The 22,034-nt window shown below is 31.2% G+C and overlaps 1 protein-coding gene across 1 annotated transcript; it reads left to right on the forward strand.

Annotated features, from left to right (window-relative positions):
* Positions 1 to 393: 393 nt before the first annotated feature.
* On the forward strand, positions 394 to 14,153 carry LOC119674174 (putative GPI-anchored protein pfl2). Its single transcript, XM_038085300.1, is given in 6 exon segments — positions 394 to 2,566; positions 3,718 to 3,811; positions 3,981 to 4,097; positions 7,109 to 7,187; positions 7,307 to 7,440; positions 14,096 to 14,153. Coding segments are annotated over 6 exon segments (2,631 nt in total). The 5' UTR covers positions 394 to 417.
* Positions 14,154 to 22,034: the final 7,881 nt, after the last annotated feature.

Genomic DNA, 22,034 nt, shown 5'->3' on the forward strand with positions numbered 1-22,034 from the left:
AGTAAAAATTCCTTCGAAGTTTTGAAATAATCAATAAAAAAATTACAACAAAAATAACAAAATGTGTAAGAATATATGGATAATAGGTGTATATATGTCAATGCTATCTAACCAAACAATTGGAAAATGTTGAAGTGTATTAAATCGACAACATCAATCAACTTGTCTCAAATAATACTAATATCGCAACAACAACAACAACAACAACAGCAGCAACGAGGACAACAGCAACAACAACGCCAAGTAAATATATGCGAATTGTTTTCCAAGGCGCTAAAGGAACTTGGCGCTCATATTTGCAGAAGAACAGCAAATGCGGATAATGCGGAGGAAATAATGTATAAATCTGTAAACAATTGCAAAATATTATAGTATTAAGTAAAAAATAAAAAAGAAACGGATAGAAAAGTAAGTAAAATGGAGGAAGACGGTAAGGAGGGTGCCGATGATATACCCGTGCACACCACGTTTGATACATCCGTACAGGAAAGTACTTCATTGGAGGAGCATGAAACAGAGATATTAGATGATGTATATAAAGAGAAAATGCCATCACCTCCTGGAACAATAGCAATAACAACAACAACGAATGTCAATGAGAATGCAATTTGCAATGCAGTTGATAATGAAGTGGTTCTACTGACTAAATTAGATAAAGCAGTTTGTACAAATGATACGTTTGAGGATTTGCAACGCGCCATTACCTACGAAGCAGTTTTTGCTACTCTCTTCGAGAAGAAGGTACTGGCAATGAAGCGAGACTGCGAGGAGCGAAAACGTGCTAAACGTATGAAAAGAAAATCAATTGGTCGTATATTTTTTGGTAAGAAACTTTTTGGAGGCAGCAGTGGTTCACGTAAAAGCTCAATTTGTAAAATTGATGATGAGTCACTTGTAAAGGATGCACTTGAAGTTGAACAATTATCACCCACTGCCATTAGTACAGTAGTTAGAAGTAGAAGTACTGATGACATAGAAGTGGCATCGCCATCATTGTTAAGTCAACGCCCACGCACCAGTCGGTCCAAATCAAAAACTGTCACTGCCAGTGCTGACGCACAACCTAATGCGGATGATAGCGTCACCAGTACGCTTAGTAATTCAACAGATAAAAATAGTACCGCAGAACAAATAGTAAAACGCAGTTTACTGGTGCATGCGCAGACTCACACACCCGCGGAAATCGCATTATCAAGTTCTTCCGGAGACTCGAAAGCAGTACCACAAGCAATAAATCTGTCCACTGGTCACAGTATTGGTAATGGAAATGGTATTAGCACTGTGCCAATTTCTTTAATAGAGCGTACCTATGACACAGTTTCTTTGGCCAGTGGTTATGAAAATGGAACTGGTGCTCGAGTGCATACCTCAACATTGGCTGAAGATAGTCTAACATCTCTACGTGATAGCATTGAGAGTTTGTCTTTTGCCAGTTCTCGTTGCACGGTGAGCTTTGGTGCTACCGAAATTATACCAGAAGACTCTGAATCATTGGTTTATGAGCGTGCACGTATCGCTAAAAGATTACGAATCCTAGAAGCGAAATCAATAAGTGCACAGTGTAGTCCGATACTACCACGACATCCAATGAAAATAATACCGGCTCCAATGTCACCTTTAACCAGAGTGCCTGCAGCAGCAGTACAAACAGGTATGCCAGTTCCATCCACTATTGTTTCTATAACGACTGCAGACAGCGCTGCTGTAACACTAGCACCCAAAGCAACTGCCTTAAATCCCAGCACAACCACTAGGCAAACCCAAACTAAATCACGTTTTCTGCCAAACCAATTATCCTACACGGACAGCATGTATGGTTGTGTTACAAATATGGATGCTGCCAATGCGCGTTATTTTTCACGCCAAAATACTTCGGAAGATAGCGCAAATGTGACGCTTAGCACATTGCTAAATCAGAGCGATTCCTTATCATTGCATGCGGCACCTATTTCGTCGCCTACAACTGCAGTCAGTGGCGTTGGTACACCTGGTGCTGTTATAAGCAAACCATTCTCAATAGATAATCGTTATAAATCGAAGAGCACGAGTCTTCTGACAACTACCCATAATGGGCGGGATAGTAGTAATCGTTTTTTGTTACCGGCATTACTTCAACCGTTACCAAATACTATACATTCCACAGTAGCAGCAAGAAAGCTGGAACAGTTACATATTACAAGCAATATGAATTACAGTGATCGACAAGTAGATAGTTTAGATAATAAATTTAATCCAACACAGAGCAATATATTAGCCCTTAATGGTCATCCAACTTCCTCATTTGCCACACCTACCGCACTGCTAAATATAAATGCGGATAGCTCATCTTATACGGCTTTGCGAAATGGCGTACTCACTAATGGTGCTATAGTGCCCAGCACAACGTTACCGGGCGATACAGCTAAATTGAATCGCATGACTTCCACTTCGACTGGTTCAAGTGTGGCGCCCACCGGTTGCTGCACTACAACGAAATCTACAAAAGAGAAGCAAAACTTTAAGCCCAGTTGGCCATCGGGGCAAAGTGGTAGCGACGATGAATACCGACGACGTAAACGAAAATACAGTGAGTATAGGATTTTAAATAATTAATTATTCGATTCTTTTGAGTTCACTTTCTGGTAATATGAGTTCGTTTCTTTTATAGACTTATGTGGAAAGGTTTATAAAAGTTAAAATCGTCTACCATTTTATGTCGTATTTAAGTAATTTAATTAATGGGTTCTGTTATTGAATACCTTAAAATAGTGTGTGTGACTACAGTTTAATATTAAAAATTTTGTAGTGAATTGAAAAAATTCTTATTATTAGACAAATGAAGAAGTCATTATTTACCAGATAATATGTTTCTTCATAAAATAAAGAAGCCTTTATGTACCACATAATCTGCTTAGTAGTTGATCATAATATTTCGACACTTTAATTCAACTATTTTGAAAGTCAAAAGCCTAACACTGTGGGGTTATAGATGAACGTAGGTCTTTCCCTGTGCTCATTTTTAGTCGAAAATATTCTCTTCCATTGTGATTTTGAGAGTTCTTGCCAATACATGAAATAAAATATGTAATCCAACATATCAGAAATATTCTTCGAAATTGAATATTATTTAATACTACTAGTTCTGAAAAAGAAATATCTAAGAATAAAATAAATGGAAAGCAGCATATACTATACTACCTTAAAAGCTTTCACAAATAGAATTCTAGCTGAAATTCTTCTAAGAAATCTTTTAAGAACGTATATTTAGATATATCTTTGTAAGCCAGAGGCTCGACTGTTATGTTCAAATACAATCCTTTATTAATAAAACGATGTCTGTTTAAAATTTCTAATTTATTATTAAAGATATTTAAGATTTTTTATAATTATTATAATACTGAAAAGTTTGAACTACGATCTACAGATCTATTGTGACCTCTTAATGGACTTAGAACCCATAGCGTTTCTTGAAACACATAGGATTCATATCTGATTATTTGTTTTATTTTTCTTATGAAAGGTAAAGAACCATTACAATATCAGTTAATAAGGTTTCTCTTATTATTGTTTGGGATATTAAAATTCGGTGAAAGTGATTAATTCCGTTGAAACTGTAAGAGATTATAATGGTTATGTAGGTCCAATGCTCCTCAAAGGAACTAATGATAATATATTTTCTTAACAAGTTAATATTTTATTTACATTGTTATATTAATAATATAATTATAATTTTCTTAGAGCGCTACCATAGATGCTCTGATCCAGTTTTGGTATATCCGACACCAAGTGGATTGCAGCATTGCATACTCAGCATGCCAACAAATGAACCGGTGTAAGTATTATATTATCCTTATTCTAATCTTCTTAAATTTATAATAATTTAATTTTATTTCTTGTTAATATTATTCTAATTAATTAATTGACTTAAAATTAATTCTTAATTATTTCTTAAATCAATTCTATTTTGTGGAGCATGAATTAATCTACCTTAATATTTACAGAAACTTCCCATACAATGAGGATTTTGCTTACGATATGCAATTGCAATTGGAGTCGGACAAAAATGATGACCTTGAGGAAATCGTACCAAGCAGCCATCGTCGACATCGGAGGCACCGGTAAGATTACTTTTTACAAATATTATTAATGATATCGATAACAATACGATAAAAGTAATCGGTAAATAAATAAATTTCAAAACAATGCATTTGAATGCCAAGGTTGCCTGAGTTGATGAGTGGAAATGACATTTAATATAATTAACAATTTTTTTTTTTTTGGGTTTAATGCTCAAGCCACGACATAAATAAATTATACATTTGTGTAGGAAGTAGAGTATCAAGGACATTTTTATTTTTGTCAATGGATGAAAATGAGATGAGTTGAGGTGACTTAATGATTAACTAATGGTTTTGTTAGAATTAAGGAAACAATAGTTATAACAATCAGACATATGAAGAAATATTTGCTTCATTGCTTTTCTATTCATGCAATGATATTGTACAACATAGCGTATGAGTATCCCACGGATATATGTTCATCTTTAATACACCCACAGTAGCACCAGTAGGAGTAGCAAAAATTTCAAATTTTCTTGTTGTTTTTGATTTTTAGAAAAATAAACCACAATGTAAATGCTAAACGGATATTGTGTATGAGAAGCGGAAATGGTAAAAATTGCAAAATGGCGGACTAATATTTATGGTTTATGAATTGCTACAGTCTTTTTTAGTTGGTTGTGGGAATTTGGTCCTTTTCCTGCATTGCCTGCTGTTCGAGTTATCATTAATATTTCCGTTTGCCTGACAACTGTCTGTAAACTGCTTCTGGTCAAAGTATTGATTCAAAATTCTTATTCAGTTATCTCGTTTTTTTTTTGTTGATACATAGTTTTCAGCACTTTTTGTCATTTTTGCTGTGCTTTTAATTTGACTTCATTACGCACATGATTGCATTCATTTTAATTTAGAACTTACAAGAAATTCAGGTCAAGGATTGCTCTCAGAGTGTGATGTATGTATGATGAATACTTGTGTGTCCTTGTAAAGGATCGCAAGATAAGATACATGTCTGCGTATGTAAATTGATATTTGTGTTATATGTAAAGTTTACATTGTATCTAGTTGAGTGCTTACTCTATTTCCATGTGTATATTTAACAAAATAATTGTCCTCTGTGATTTTTACAGGAATTAAAGTTATTGAACTGAGTTTAAGCTAACGAGTATCTTTAATAAATAAAATAAAATTTTACTTGATATGTTGGTTGATAGATTTGGTGACCTTAGATATCACTTGGATCTCTTAAGTCTTTTCGTTGACTTGGAAGTTTTACATTATAAAAAAATTTATAATATTACAAAATATTAAGTTTGTAAATCAAAAGTAAATATTGATACACATTTTAAAAAGTTTCTGCTTTTTAAAAGATTTTATTAGTAACAATATTTCGACTATACTTTATAGTCAGCTTCAGGTTACTAGAATTTTCTTATAATCTAGCAATAATTTGTTTCATTCTATGAATTATTGCTAAGTGTAGTATTAATCAATTAGCCCGTTTAAAAAACAAGGTTAGGTTAGGTTAGGTTTTGTTGGAGTGGCGACCCTGTGCCCAAAAAGCCCACTTGAGCTCAAATGATGACCCATTGTGGTACCACAGGAATGGCATTGGTATGTATATAGATTTAAATCAGTATAGAGCCAACAACGAAGAAGGTAATGACTCCCCCATTTGGTATAGGAAAACCAACCTGACAGTTCTATAAACTTGGCCAGGTTCCTAACATTACAGGATGACAGCTCAGTCAGATTGGTGAGAAAAGGGTATCCGTAAGTCTTTAATCTTCTTCTAGCTAAGGAAAAACACAGACACGTGAGATGAAGTATGGTCTCCTCCTCATCCTCAGAGCCACAACCTCGACAAAAATCATTATAGGGTAGACCTAGTCTCATAGCATGCTTTCCTATTTCACAGTGTCCCGTTAGCACAGATACCGTGGTGCTGGGCAGGTTTCGCCTTAGTTATAGTAGCTGACTAGTTCGTTTCTTGTCTCAATTAGACCTAGTCAACTTAGAAATCTGACATTGAGGTTCGTCAGCCCAGTATTGCTTGGCTATGCTGAGGTATTTTTGTTTAATTGCCGGTTTAACTGTAGCAAGTGGAACGCCTACATATGAGAAGTTAATGTTAGGGAGAAGAGTAAAAAACAAGATTATTATTAAAAAAAATTTGATTATTAAAATAATAAATTATTAAGACAAAATGATGAACTTGCAAAGCAAGGATCAAGCCATAATTTCTGTGGCCCGGAGCTCAGAATACCATTGGGGTGCAGCATGACGGCAGCCTATGTTTATAAGTGGATAACCTCACTTCATCTTAATAGATAGAGAGAGTTGAGCACTTGTAGACAGACCAAACTCATGTTACCAAAACCGTGGGCCAGAGAAGCGATAAAGGTGCTTAGCTATTCCCGGAGCACCCTAAGCTGGCTGACCTGACTAATTACTGGACATGGCAACTTCAAGTATCACCTCAAAAAGATAACTCTTGCTGAGGAAGACACTTGCAGACTATGACTAGAAGAAAAGGAGACAGCGGTGCATATATTGTGTCAATGTCCAGCACTGGCAAGTAGGAGGAGGACTGTCTTGGGACACCATTGGGTTGGTGATGACTTGGCTGGAAACCTCAAGCTAAATGAGCTGCTTGCATTAACAAAAGATGTAGTTATGCGAACGGAAGCCACTCCAGCTTTAACTCAATAACAACATCCGAGAATCGAAGGACGAAAAAGCACCCAAGTCGTTTCGTGGTCTACTTCGACTAATCCTTCACTTCAGTGGGGCCACTTGTTGGACAGTGCACTGTCCCAACGTCCCACCATACATTACAAAAGACAAAATATTAAATAAATTTTAATATACAATGAGAACATAACAAGCAACGGTGATTTATTTATAAAAACATAAATTTTTCATATATTTTCTTAATGAAATTAATTTTGTATTTATTTCTCTAAATATATTGCTCCGATGGGCAGTATTACTTTCTTATACTACTAATTTTTTAGTCGTTCTTTGTTTAAAAAATTTTTCTAATGACAACTAATTTTTTTTAATTATAGACACCACAGGCATAAAAAACGACATCGCCATAAAAAACCAAAAATTTTAGTACAGGACTTAGAAACACAAGTGGTTAAGGTACGTTTTCCTACTCACTTACCGTAGTGAAATCCATTGTTATATACAAAAATATTTTAACAAAATGTTTGCTAAAAAGTACAAAATTTTTTATTTTTACTCCTTTTTCATACTTATAGGTAATCGATCCGCATGATTTGTCGCAAAGGGCTCGTTGGACCATAATAGCCACGGCTTGTCTGCTATTACTTATGTGCCTAATGTTGGTCGGTATTACACTGCGTATGGCACCCATAATAGATGACATGGGTAAGTCATTTTTATTAATTTTATTTGCTTGGAACTTTGTACATAAACAAATACTTTAATGTATGTAAGCCCTACGCTTTTACTCAACTATAAATCATGATATTATCACTTTTACGATTGGCATTGACATACAAATTTCACTTCGGAAGCCAAAACCCTTCTATAAAATGGGACGATGTATATTTCATTGTGTTGATTTTTTTTCATTGTTGATTTTAATATATTGTAATATTGTAATACACATACTATACTCGTATATATATCTTCATGTAACTACGTTATCCTCTTTTCAAGCTTTTGTATGTAGATTTTTTTATAAACTTCGTTTTAATGCTATTAAATGTGACTTTAAGAATCTAATTTTATGTTTGTTATTGTGTCTGTTTTGGTATATTTCGAACTACAAACTACAAACATACAAACAACAATTTAGATATCCAAAAAAAATGTAAGTACAGAACAAATCTCTTCTAATTTTTACAATTTTTACTTTTTATCAATGTTAAAGTATTAAAAAATATTTTATGAAACTTTACATACAATATATACACTTTTTATTAAAGCTGATAAAAACTTTCTAAAAATAAAATATTTTAGAAAAACTTTTTAATATCGTAATATTTTAAACTATTTATCTGATATACGAAAATGCTTCAGCTCTCAGAAGCTGCAAGCTAAGTATCAGTTTAATCTCAAACAAGGTTATAAGATTCAAACGCATGGATTATATTGCTATAAAATTTAATTTTTAGTGAAAATATACCATAAATGCACTTATTGACAAAATACGTCCTTTACGTCATTATATGGTATATGACTGGTATATATCTCAAAGGCAGCATAATATATTGCCCCTTGAGTTGATTGTTTAGTGCAAGAGGCACACTGTGTTCTGATCTCAGGGTTTATGAATTTATTTCGGAGTTATTATATTCGAATATCTCCTTTTAAATATTCTTAATATTTTCAAAATAATTCAATTGTTTAAAATATATTTATATAGTAATCAATAATCCTTACCTGTATGTGGGACTTTTAAAATAATACATTTTACCTAATAAGCACCCTAATAAGAAATAATTAACATTATTTAATGTTATTATTTACCAATCCGTATTATCATTGATCGGGTTACATATCTGTACTATCCAGAAGAATAAATGTATTAACCGTTTGTTTTGCATCTTCTGATAAGAAACATTTTTCATCTCGTGATATTCTCTTTATATAATAAATGAACACCATTCTATGAAACTATAAAGTATAGTATAGTATATGGGAATGGAACTTGCAGCGCCAACTGGCGGTGTCAGATATAAACACGCCGGCATCACCAGAAAGTAACGTTTGAGTTTAGAGTGTGTGATCATGCAGGGAATTGAGTTCGATGTAGTTAAGTCAGATTACTCGTATAATTCTTGTGTACTGTCGTGAGACGTTTTAAACACTCATATAGGTATATACTAAAAATGGAAACCACTGTTAATAATGATCAGATTTTCTTCTCAGAACTGTGTTGCAATTTTGTTCGGAATACCTATATAGGCCTCTGTTATCTTACGACACAGATTATGTGAATCATTTATTAAACTCAATGAATTAAGATTGGGTTTCAAAATTTTAAGTACAACGTACAATTTTCTTGTCTAAACTTATAGGATTATAAAAGAAAATAATCTCCTTTATCAATCGCGCTAATTAGTTAATTAGTAATTAGAAATCTAGCTTTTTATGAAAGCATGTTGGGTAATAAAACTTATATTCTATTTGGTTAGAAGCAAAGTCTCTATACTCACTAAAAATAAGTCAACCTTATTTTTGATATATGATATATGCGACTGCTGCTTAACTATGAAGACAAATGTAGTTGTGCGGTCTTGGCTAACACGCTCTTGGGTACCACACTTTTTAGCACCATATTTTTAGTCACCATATTCTTTGGAGCTACATTTTTAGGTATCACACTGTTGCATACTACGCTCTTGGGTAATATACTTTTAAACACCAAGTTCTTTGACATCACGTTCTTGGGCACTACGCTCTTGGAGAACACGTTCTTACACACCACCGTCTCGAGCACCAATCTTTTGGGAAAACGTCTTGAGACACCAAGCACCTGGATACTATACATTTGGACACCATGATCTTGAACACCACGCTCTTGGGCATTACCTCGCTATTGTACCACGCTATTGGGCACCACAATGTTGGTTACTACAACTTTGTGTTTTTGGGCACTACTCTCTTGAATACCACGTTCTTGTCTATTATGCTCTCGGGTAACACACTCTTGGATATGTCGCTTTCGGACACCTTGCTCTTGAGAATACCACAAAAAAAAGGAAAGAAATAAAGGAAGGAAAAAGAAGGAAAAATAGAAAAACTGCAAGAAAATGTAAATATTATGATGTCTCAAGAAGTTTTTGGGTGTTGTATGGTATCACTGGTGTTATGGTGGGATAACTATGAATATGATTTAGCAATACCTGTGGTATTAACAAATATGTTACTTTTACTTCATGGCCTTATCAACAGATTGGAGCTCAAAATCTTTTCGTAGTTCTTAAATATACAAAAATATTTCTAGAATTTAAAATCTGATTTTAGATAAAAGCTGTAGATGGTTGGTGTAGTTTTAAATTAGTATTCTAGAATTACTTTCATAATAAAGCCATAAACTATTATACATATAAATAATTTTTTATAACATTTGATATTAACTAACATTTATACGATTTTAAAAGATTTATTCCAAAAATTTTAAACCAATGACAACGACCAAATTTGCAAATACAAATACTTACTCTAAAATTCTGCTATAAAACCTATAAAAGCTTTTACCTTAGTAAGCTTAAAATAACAGAGCTTTTTAGTATAAAATTCTCCATTTTCATTTAAACTTTATATAAAATTTTGCAGTAATGTCCGTGAACATTCGAGAAATATTTAAGTTTACATAATGTGTTGAAAATATCTTTTATTTTCAAAATGTTTGTTCAAGGCTTTCATTTTGGGCTCAATAGCGCTTTGGAGTGAAAGCTGCATTTACTTTTTGATTTTACTCCTCCTTAAAGAAAATGAGTGAAAATTTATTAAAATTAAACCGCAGCATAACTTGAGTGGAAAGAATGGTTGTCACTCAAAAATATAGGGCAGGAAATCACATGTTGCATTTTGCTTTAGAAGGACACAATTTAGTATTAATGTGCTTTTAATAAGCTCAAGAGCACAATACTATTAATTAAAGAGCATACCTGTACTGGGCGTGGATTCAAGCAATTCAAACATATGAATTGCTTGAAATTAATTTAAATGGGCTGAATATACTTATTGTGTGCATTATAAATAAATATATAGTGTCGCCATAATTATTTATGTCCCATATGAGTGATTTTATTAATCACTTTCAAATTATTTTTGATTATTGGTCGAGTAAAAAGTTTCACTTTGATGGAAACAAATATTAATGGAATTAAAATAATTAATTTTAAATAATTAATAATGTGAAGTGTTTGTTATTTCAGTAAACTTTTGTATTTTTTTTATTGTGTTATTAGAATTTCTATACTTTATATAAGCTGAACAACAATTATATAGTATATGAAATAAAAATGTTTATATATATATTTACATATTTGCCTTCATATATTACTATGAATTCAAGAAAGTTCTTACACTTTAAATCCAAGTCAAATTTGTTGAATGTGCATATGAAACATTACCTATATTCCTCATTCATTCATTCATTTAGGCTCAGGGCTCAAAACCGAATTCTACAAAAAAAGGCCATCCAAAAATAGAGAAAATTAAGGATTAAAATTTTTTTTTATTTTTCTTATATATAAAATTATGTGTATATGACATGAAGTTTTTTACTAATTGTTATTTAGCCTATTTAATTTCTTTCTGTATGTAATTACAATTAATAACTAAAATATTTTTTTATATTTCTTTTTTTATTTTAAATTCAAATATACAAGTATTACAGATTTTAATTTAAAATATAAATTTTTCTCATATACATAAATAGATACCTTTATCTTGTATCTTGTGTCTTACGTTTATTTTTTCTTTTATATTTTGTAAAAAATTCATTTGGAATACTTTAAGATACAAATTTCTTGGTCAAGTTTTCGTTTTGTTTTTGTTTTATAATGAAATTATGTTGCATAAATACTTGGAGAATAATTTGTACTTTCAGAAATTAAATGGGGAAAACATCGCCCTAAGGAAGTACCTTGAAATTCTTTTTTTTGCATTCCAAATAGCAATTACAGCGTTCACACAACCTTCTTTGAATTTTTCAAATATTATAAAACTGAAATAAAACGAAAAAAAAAATATATTATTTTTTTTTGTAGAAAAAAGTAAAGGATTTTTAATGAAAGAAGTACTATCTTAACTAATTTTAGCTATTCTAATTTATTATAATTTTTATTTATGTTATGTGTTCACACACTTTTTTGCAGCTGATTTTCTATACTTATTTCGAAGTTAGGGATAATTATCACTTCTAAATGTGACTTACTTAAACTTCTATAGAGAAACTCATTAAAAAAAAACTTTTTAATTTTTATATACTAGAAATAAATTTCAGTAGCACATCAAATAATTTCTGAATATTTCAAGTACATAAACTTAAATCGGAGACTCAAGAGTTTTCCGATAATTTCAATCATTAAAAAAACTTTTTATCTTATTAAACAAAGCAGTTGCACTAATGGTGAATATACATACGGTGCTCAAACTATAGTCCCTCGAATCTTTTTGAAGTGGCCTTCAGCTTGGCTATGTGTCTCATCACAACTATTCAATATATTTTTTCAACCTCTCGACCACTTTTATTTGGTCTATAATGATCTCATGAAAACATAAATGACAACATTCATGCGGCGTTATTTTAGATTTTATTTACGGTGCCAATCCAGAGTCCAATACAACGGACATTATAGGCACGTGGATTACATAGTGCCGTATACACAATTCTGATAGGGTATCAATAGCTAAAACCCACTTACAACCAGTTAAACTCCAAAAGACGACAGGGTGGAGGCTACTGTGTTTTGCGACTGAGGCGTAAGAACCCTATCTTGAAGAAGACATATTTTAGGTGCAGCAATATATTGCATTACTGACTGATTTTAAGGACTCTAATTTGTTTATAAATTGCATTTATTAGATCTATGCGTGTTTGCGGTCAGCCACAACTGTGTACATATCGTCATATTGTTGTTTCTGCGGTAATACTTGGTACCCTCATCCATAACTTTGTACAATGATTTCATTTAAGAAAAATCTGGTTGAAAGCATATAGTCACTATTTATGACTCCATTACATTTACTATATTTGTTTAGTGCACACATGACTCATTAAAATATTTGCTAGGAAAAAACCGAGAAATGGACATAATATTGTTTCGTGAGTTTCCTAGAGGAAGCAATTAAAGCCCGCATGAGACTTTAATTTGTATTTATGCGCCTGCAGATTAATTGTTCTTTATGCCAAGACTAAATTAATGAGAAACACAAATTTATGTGTTGAATTTTGGTTCTTTTATGTGTTAAAATTTAGTGCCAGTTTGGCTTTGTGCAGTTATGAAATACATACGTAAGTGTCATAGGGGTACATAAGCTCAAACTTCCTCAATTGTTCAACGATGACGCTGACGATGACGGTGACGATGAGGATGATGATGTGATATCTGATATGCCCATATGAAGGTACATTTTCACAGCGCAAACTTTATCGTTAGGATCTAACAGCACAAATGTGCATTTTCCAACAATGCACCGCGATGTACAATGGTTGTAAAGTGAGTCCTTGCAGCTATGACTTATGCATGATTTTTGATCTGCGCGGAATAATACCATGAGCAGCTTTTCTAGCAGGAGAGTACAGTGGGCAACAAAGCATTTTAATTATTTCCGCTAAGATTAATTGCTCATCGCATTTAATTACTAAATATTTGAAATAAAATTGAGTGTGAACAAATTAACTTTGCACAACAAACAATTCGCAACTGAACTTATTAGCGAAATTTAACTTATTTACAGCATAAAAGAGCAATTAACTTTACACTACTTGAGTTGGAATCATTAAAAAATGAACATTTTTATTAGATGAAAGAAGCAATATTTTTTTGCTGGTCAATGTTAACCACTGCACTGAAGCTGTGTAACTAACTGTGTCCCTGGCGAACTATTTTAACACCATAATAATTTGTTAAGAAATCCCTTAAATTAGTGTATTCATCAAGCTCGGCAAGGAGCGGGCGGGGGAAGTGCAATTTTCTCTGTTCAGCTACCAGCAATTTGTGCGGGATGCCATTACATGACTGTTAGTTATCAAACACGGAGTATGCTCTAGTAGCACTGCTCGGAAGAGGCATCGCTTAACTATAAGCACCCACTATACAACCGCGAAAGGAGCACAAGTGAAGGCGATAAGATGAACGTGGTAACCTGAAAAGGATGAAAAATGTAAAAGAAAAAGTTGAACACAAAAGATGAAGTTAATTTCAGTTTGGAAGAAATCGCTGCCAGCTGTAAACAAGATGGAAAAATGACTTTAAAGAACAGCTAAACTACAACAACACTAAGCAAAATGGAATTAAAAATTTCTGAACAAGGAAAATTAGTTGACAATGCAGAGATGTAAGGAGATATAGCGAAATGCTTAAATAACTGAAGCAAACACTAGAACAAGTTTACAGATAAAGAAACTAAAACACAGAAATACAGAAACACACGCCGCTGTACAAAATGGAAAATTAAAATAATTTTTACAACCAAACACTTTTGCATGTACCGAATTAATGCAGGACGGATCTGAACCGAGAAGGAAATCACCCTTCCTGCAAAGGGTGACAATGTGTGTTGCATAAATAAAATATGCGCTACAATACCAACGATTACTTTTCACTGAACATAAAAGGACATTAAGGAGAATAAAAGAAAAATAATATTTTCGTGCTTGGATTACAGCTGGCATTGAAAAATACATTTAAATGCAATTCAATTTAAATATTTATTTAGTAATTGTTTCTTTACTCTTACAAACACTTGCTTAGTGCATAACTTACTTAAATCAATTGATAGTATTTGCTGCAATCACTGAAATGAATCCGTATGCACAATCAGTACAATAAGTAATGGAAATTATTTAATGATACGGAAATAATAATAGGTATTAATAAGCAACGATTTGAAATGCAAGTATAAGTTAAGTACTTCACTGACAGTACTCAATGCGATTCAACTATATCAGGTTAGGTTAATTGAGTTAGAATGGTGGTCTATCATACCAAAGTTCACTTGAGCACATAATGGTTCGTTGTACCACCGCAAATAAAACACTGCTGATACGGTAGACCAAGTGGGCCATTAAAACAGTTATAAAATTAATTCAGACGTGGAGTATATTTAATATGCCTTTTCTAGAACAATGCGACTAGAAATGAATCAATCAAAAAAATAACACTTATTATACATATATTTTTAGTTTAATATATTTTCTTAATCGTACTCTAGCTATAAAGAGTACTTTAGTAAATTGTAGAGCTGATAAACTGTCCACACACAGTGCTACTTGTACGGGAAACCTAATAATATCTAAGATGAGAATGCCTGTTCTTTTCAGAACGATTTATTAGCAGTCAACGAAAATAAACTGCACATTATCAAATATAGTGTACTGATCGTGTAGTGTACACTACACTATAGAAACCGTGTACTAAATAAAGTTCTTAACTGAACAAAAAATATATATATTACAAAATTAACAAAATTTTTCTACTTATGCAAAAAAAATCACAGCAATGTATATTAAAAGTACATTATAAAAAGTTTTCTTGTTAAACATATAAATTACACTACATTTGTTAAAAGTTCGCTTCAAAAGTTTATTAAAACGCCGTTATAAATTTACTACCACCGTGAAAAAAACACTAATGAGTACACTAAGAATTTTAAATGAGATGTCGAAAATAATATTTTGACATATCGAACTCATTTTTAGTACACTATTTGCAGTTGTGTTAATGAACACAAAAACTAAAAATTTGTTGATATGTCTTGGATATGAGCAGTAAACTAAGGGAGTATAATATTTATATTACTTCATTAATTATTAGATAACAAAGAACTACAAACGCTGAGAACTGGTTTGGAAATAGAAGAAACTTGTCACATATCAAGGAAACTCTGACCCAAAATTACGCTATGAAAACTAGCGATCTCATATATATGGTAGATTCCAAAGTATGTAAGAAGGCTTATAGAATAAACTTGAAAATACCAAGGTACCTATGACTACAATTGTACGAGAAGTTGCCTTAGCATAATATTAGATACAGAAGGGCAATTCTGAGTGTTTATTGTTGCAATCAGCATCAATTTGTTGCACTAAGATTTGATGTGTAAATAGTGAATCTCTTTAGTGTTCAATCTAAAAAAAATTTCTCTGTGAAGAACTGAAAAACTGGATTACACTTAGTCACGCATATGAACTGTAAACTTTCACATTGAAACTGGACAGTTGATTAAAGTTACTTTAGAGTGTTAAATAAATTTCCGATGGTATCACAATGGGCCACTAGTCTAGTTCTAATAAATTTTATATTTATTATTGTTATAATAATAGTACATATTTGATATTTTATATTTAATTTAGCTAAAAACTTTAATACGAATATTTTTATAGATTTCTGTATTCATATAAAAGATAAATCATATATATAAAACAAATAAAATTGTTTTATATATATGTTATATTACAAATTTTTAAAGAAATATCTCTAGTTATCTTGATTTCAGATGAAAGCTCCTTACGCTTTCGTCATATAAACTTCTTTTCAAACAAGAACAAAATTGGATATTTACAAAAAATATGACTGGATTCTTCTCCTTTTTGAGGTGTAATCGATTTTCTATCAGCTCAGATAAAACTATTTTCTTAAAATGATTATGCAAGTTCCCCGTTAAGTAGTCCATTAAAAAAGATAAGACTATTAAAGACTCGTATAATCAGAAATAAAATCAGTATGTTGAACTTACATTGAAGTGCTTAATACAAAACAGCTTAACCATAACTTAAAGGTAGCTTTATAAACTACCAATGGTATGCTTTCATTAACCCTTTAGTAACCTTAGCTCTATTCTATTGTAGAGGGTTTTTTTATAAAAAAAATAGTTTATTTAAAATGGGAATTAAAAAGAAAGAAAAAGAAATATAATTCTTTACGGAATACTTAGACTACTTAGAAAAACTTAGAAAAACCAGAGTTCACTTAAAACATGAATAGAACTTTTTTTAAAAAAAAGGAAGATGAAGGAGAATATATGTACGTCTAATGATTGTACGTCTAATTACTGCTTATTTGGGATTAATACAAGAACCCCAACTCTAGTTTTTTTTAAATACTTCATATGTGGTTAGAAAGTGATTTGGTGTCTTAAAATTTAAAATCTTACAACTTCTAGTTTATATCACTGATCATAAAAAACTATTTTAAATCGATGATAATAACCATAGTGTTCTATTTCAATATCCATTTATGCTTGATATACAAGTAAGCTATTTGATGAGGGATGTAGTTATTTTGAACAATAACGACTATAGCTACCATAAAATATATTTATGCAGTTTTATCTGATTATATTGCTCTTCTTATAATGAATACTCGTAATCCTCCTCAAAATTATTCTATTTTTAGATGGTACAAAAACTATTGCAAAACTATTAAAAGATATTCGCTCACATCCTAGTACTGATTATCAGTATCAACTCAGTTTTAAGTCACATATATTGGAAAATTTCGCTACAGCTTTTATGTCTTCATCAACTTTGGCAAATTCAAGTGATAAACTGACACTTGCTTTGCAGTGAAGTGTAGTGGTTTAAAAGTGACAAAAGAGGGTGTTGTGTAAGTCAGGGCTGAATTTAAATTACATGCCATCAGAAGTGCGGGTATGGAAGAATGTTGATGCCTTTATAGTGAAATAATTTTTATTTATTATTTTTTTATACACATTTTGTGAGAGTATAAATTTTTGTGGTTAAACAAACTAGCGCCATGTCAACGGATGTTACTTTTGTTGGTTGGTTGTTTGTTGTTGCTATTGTTGTTGTTGGTATAGTGTTCTACAAGTTGGATATGTTTAGTAGTTGAAAGTTGTTGTCATCATGAAGAGAAGTACGGCAACAGCAACAGCTATGACAGCATTTTCCAGTTTTTTTTTTGTTGGTTCTGTTGCATTTCAACAATGACGCGGAAATTAGTTTCCTTCTTTACTCCTCCGTTAAGTTTTACATATTATTTTGGTGGCAAAATTTCAATGCGTTAATATAACATTTATAAGAACTTAATAATATTATATACTTTTAACTTTTAAGGAAAGAAACTATGTAGTAAAATATTTGAAAAAAAAAATTCTCAATATGAATGAAAGTTATTCTTGTAGAGAAAAAAGTAGAAAATATATTTTATTTTGCTATTTAATGGAGTCAAAAATAAAAAGATATTGAATCTATAGTTATCGTATACTTTATATGGAAATTTTTAAGAAATAATTGTAAATCTAAACTAATGTAGTCTTTTCGAGAATATTTTTGATATATTTTTTAAGTAGTACTGTTTTATACTAAGATAGATCAATTACTCAATAAATGGATTAAGTTGTTGCGCTTCCTCAACCTATGATAAACATTACCTACAACAGTTTCGAAAGAGTATGCCTCAACAAGCTCTATGATGTCCTGTATAATAATATTAAATTATGGATCCGAATATGTCTTTGAAGTAACGCAGCAGGTGCTGTGTACTTTACAAGAGTTGCGAAAGAGCAAGCCTAGTCTAGTTTCATGTTATCACACTTTAATGTCCTTTAAGAACCAATATGTATTATCTCAGATACTTTTCACTTGTTTTGGTACATTAATTTAAAAACAATTTAAACTAAACAAGTCTAATTCCATATTATCACACTTCAATGTACCTTAAGAACCAATATGTATTCTCTCAAATACTTCTGACTTGTTCAGGTGCATTAATTTTAAAAATATATAAAAAATGCGCCTAAAAGTCCGTAAGATTTTTTTTCCATTAGAGGCGGAACGAGTTGTTCAAAAGATGAAATTACTGTTTATAACATTTAAATGAATTACAAATTCTTTAGTAAACAAAACTAGAAGTTTGTGTCATATATTAGGCAAAGCAAAAAAAAATGATTTCTTATCATTAAAGTATTTTTACAAACAAACAAAAGAATAATCTTAAAAACTTAGTAAAGGCATATTTGGAGAGGAGCTAACAATAATTACGTATACATGTCCTTGGCTTATTTTGCTTTAATATCTCCTTCACAAATAACGGAAAACAGAAAAAAGAAAACACAACAAAACAAAACAAACATCGTTTGTGAAAATATGTCGCTGAGGCAAGAGAAAAAAAATAAATAAAATTGGAAAAAGGACGAACTCAGTCAACAGAAATGTAAAGCTTTTGCATAACGCCAAAAACAAAATGCACAAAATTCTTTAATGCTTTTGTGTCATAACGAAATTTTCATAAGAATAAAACAGCAAAAAGAGAAGAAGAAGAGAGGAAAAAAAATTAAAACAATAATGAAAATTGTAATGACTACAAAACAAAATTTTAATGAATAAATGCAAAATTTTAAGTAAAATTGGGAGAGAATATTTTTCTGTTGTGTGATGCACAAGTGCATTGCTAAATAAATAAAATTTTAATAAAAAATTAAAGCATACCTTCAGGCTTACCACTTTACGCACCACGTAGCTCTAAATAAATACATTAGCACACACATACATGCAAACGAATATTCATATGAAAGGATGGCAAAGCATCTGTTTTTCAAATTTTTCGTTGTACGTGAGACTGCAATTTCGAAAGTTAATTTACACGTAAAGTGAAACAAATGTCTTACTGTGCGAAGCCAACTAAAGACTAGTAATAAAATAACATGTATATAAATAACATATATATTTTGACATATATACAATATATATTGGAGTGTAACAACGTATCCGTAAATGCATAATTTATACCAATATTTCGGCAAAAAAATTTACAACACATCAGAGATTCTTTTTCTTACTGCCAATATTCAATTTTATAATATTTTACTGTTACATCTGCAACTTTTTTTTACATAACTACTATATATATATGGAACGCATATATACTTATATAATGCATAATGAAAAAGAACCATATTTTTATTTGCTCCTTGTAACAGTACAAGTAATGTATGAAAGAGTATTTCTATCTGTAAATGATGAATGTCTTGCGGTTTCTCGCCTCACCAAATGCGTTTAACTTATTGCTGTTTGCTGTTTTTACAACCTTTGGGAATGTAGTTAGTAGCAGGATATGAGCTTCAGCATGGAAAGTTTAAATTTTAAACACACATTTATTACACATAAATTACTCTTCCTTACACATATTGGAGCAATTATGCACGCATGTATGTGATAGCTTTAAATTAAGCAGAAGGCGTTGCTTTCACATAGCAACAATTTTAGTGTAAACGAAATAAGTTGAAGAAGAGTTGAAGAAGTTATTAATATTAAGATAAAAACTTTCAACGTTTTTAAATATAGATTAATAATTTTGAAAAGTTTTACTTAAACTTGTATGTGAGAGATTTAGAAATGTGTAGAATTAAGTCTCACAACTACTAATCAATGACGACCAAGAGCTTTGCTCAACTTTCTTTGGAATTTTATCATTTTACGATATATTGTATGTTACGTGTATGACATGAGATTAGAGATAGAATTTTGTTAGGATAAATCCTACACTCCTCACTTCAGTGAGGTGTAGCTAACATTGTAAATCTTTTATGCTAGCCGCCGACTTTACATGCTAGATCGAAAGGAGGGGCACAGATAATGAGCTACTAGTGGAGCCATGTGGAACTAACATTGTTTCTCTGTTGTGCTAGCATTCAGCCTTAAAAGTTAACATGCTATATAGAAAGAAGAGATTTTATAATAAACTTCCAAAAAAATTCTGAAATTGATTTGTTTTATTCTATCCACTAAGATATAAAGTACATTGGACTCATATTATACAGGAAACTTGACTGGAAACTTAACTGAAAATTTAACTGGAAACTTAACTGGAAACTTGATTGAAAATTTAACTGGAAACTTAACTAGAAGTTAATTAAAAATTTAATTGAAGAGTTTACTAGAATTTTAACTGGAAATTAACTGGAATCTTAAATGGAAACCTTACCAAAAACTTAACTGGTAACTTTTGCAATTAATTGGAAACCACTGGAAACCTAACTGAAAACTTAACTACAGAAAGCGGTTGATAGTTTTTAACCTACAAAAAGCAGTTCCTGTAGACTATTGCTACAAATTTTATATAGTGGTTTTATACTTCTACGGTTAGGCTTATTCCCCTGTAATGAGAACATAGTTTTTAACATGATTTCCTGTCATTAAGGCTTAACCCCACGGTGCTTTTAACAACGGTATCAGTATGTTGCGACGATGACGCCTCAATCAGAGTTCAAGTGAACTCCACTACTAATTAAACCTATTCGTTTGGATATAGTTTTTTCCTTGGAAGCGAATGAAACTTATTTCATATGTCTGCAGTTTTTTGGGGCACAGTATAGGGTGGTATTCACTGACTTTCAATCGCCTTTTGCGATTGCCATTACCTCGAAAATATGACGTGTGTGTATTCTGTAAGTATGATTGCCACCTATTCAGAAGCTCAATAATTAAAATTGTCAAATCAGCTTCAATGAACAGCGCTATTCTTTGGCCCTTGTCTTTAGTTGAATCACAAAAATCTTAAACGATAATAATTTCACAGCTTCTATTAACAAAATTTACAATTAATTTAATTAATATAAAGATATCAAATCAAAACCAATTCATTTTAAATCATTTAATTTTAATAGTACAATTAATTTTAATACAAATTGAAATTATATTATATTCAGGTAATGTTGACAATATACAATGAAATTAAAAAAAGAGAATGAATTTTTTTATTTTATTGTTATATTAATAAATATTGACTTTAAAAATACACATTATTTTAATTTTTTTTTCAGTAAATACACAAAAAAATAATTTTGAGTGTTTATAAAAAATTGCATCGCAAAAAATTCGTAAAAAATACTCATACGCACAGGTGAACCATTTCACTAAGCATAAATAAATTAATTGATTTTATTAGCATTATTTTTATTAGTATTGTGGGACAATTACACCATATTGATAGTATTTTAAAAACGTGTCTTAATTGAAAAAAAAAAGTATTTTGCATATGAAAAGAGAAAACATAAAAACTCTACACTCCCTCATAAATTTTGCAATATCACTATAATTTTCGAGGTCTTTCCCAAATATTTAAAAAGTATCATTATCATGCGGTTATATTACAGAATCTCAATTCCCATACAAGAAAATGTATAACTCAATTGACTCACTGCCAAGTGTGCCGAAAATTTAAATACTTGGGCACATGTGTATTAAGATGTTGCGTTCCTTTCAAAATTTTGCTGCCATAAATCATTATAAAGTCACGTAATCTATTAGACCAAAAACGC

Source organism: Teleopsis dalmanni, chromosome 2, assembly GCF_002237135.1.
Source record: "Teleopsis dalmanni isolate 2A chromosome 2, ASM223713v2, whole genome shotgun sequence".
NCBI lineage: Eukaryota > Metazoa > Arthropoda > Insecta > Diptera > Diopsidae > Teleopsis > Teleopsis dalmanni.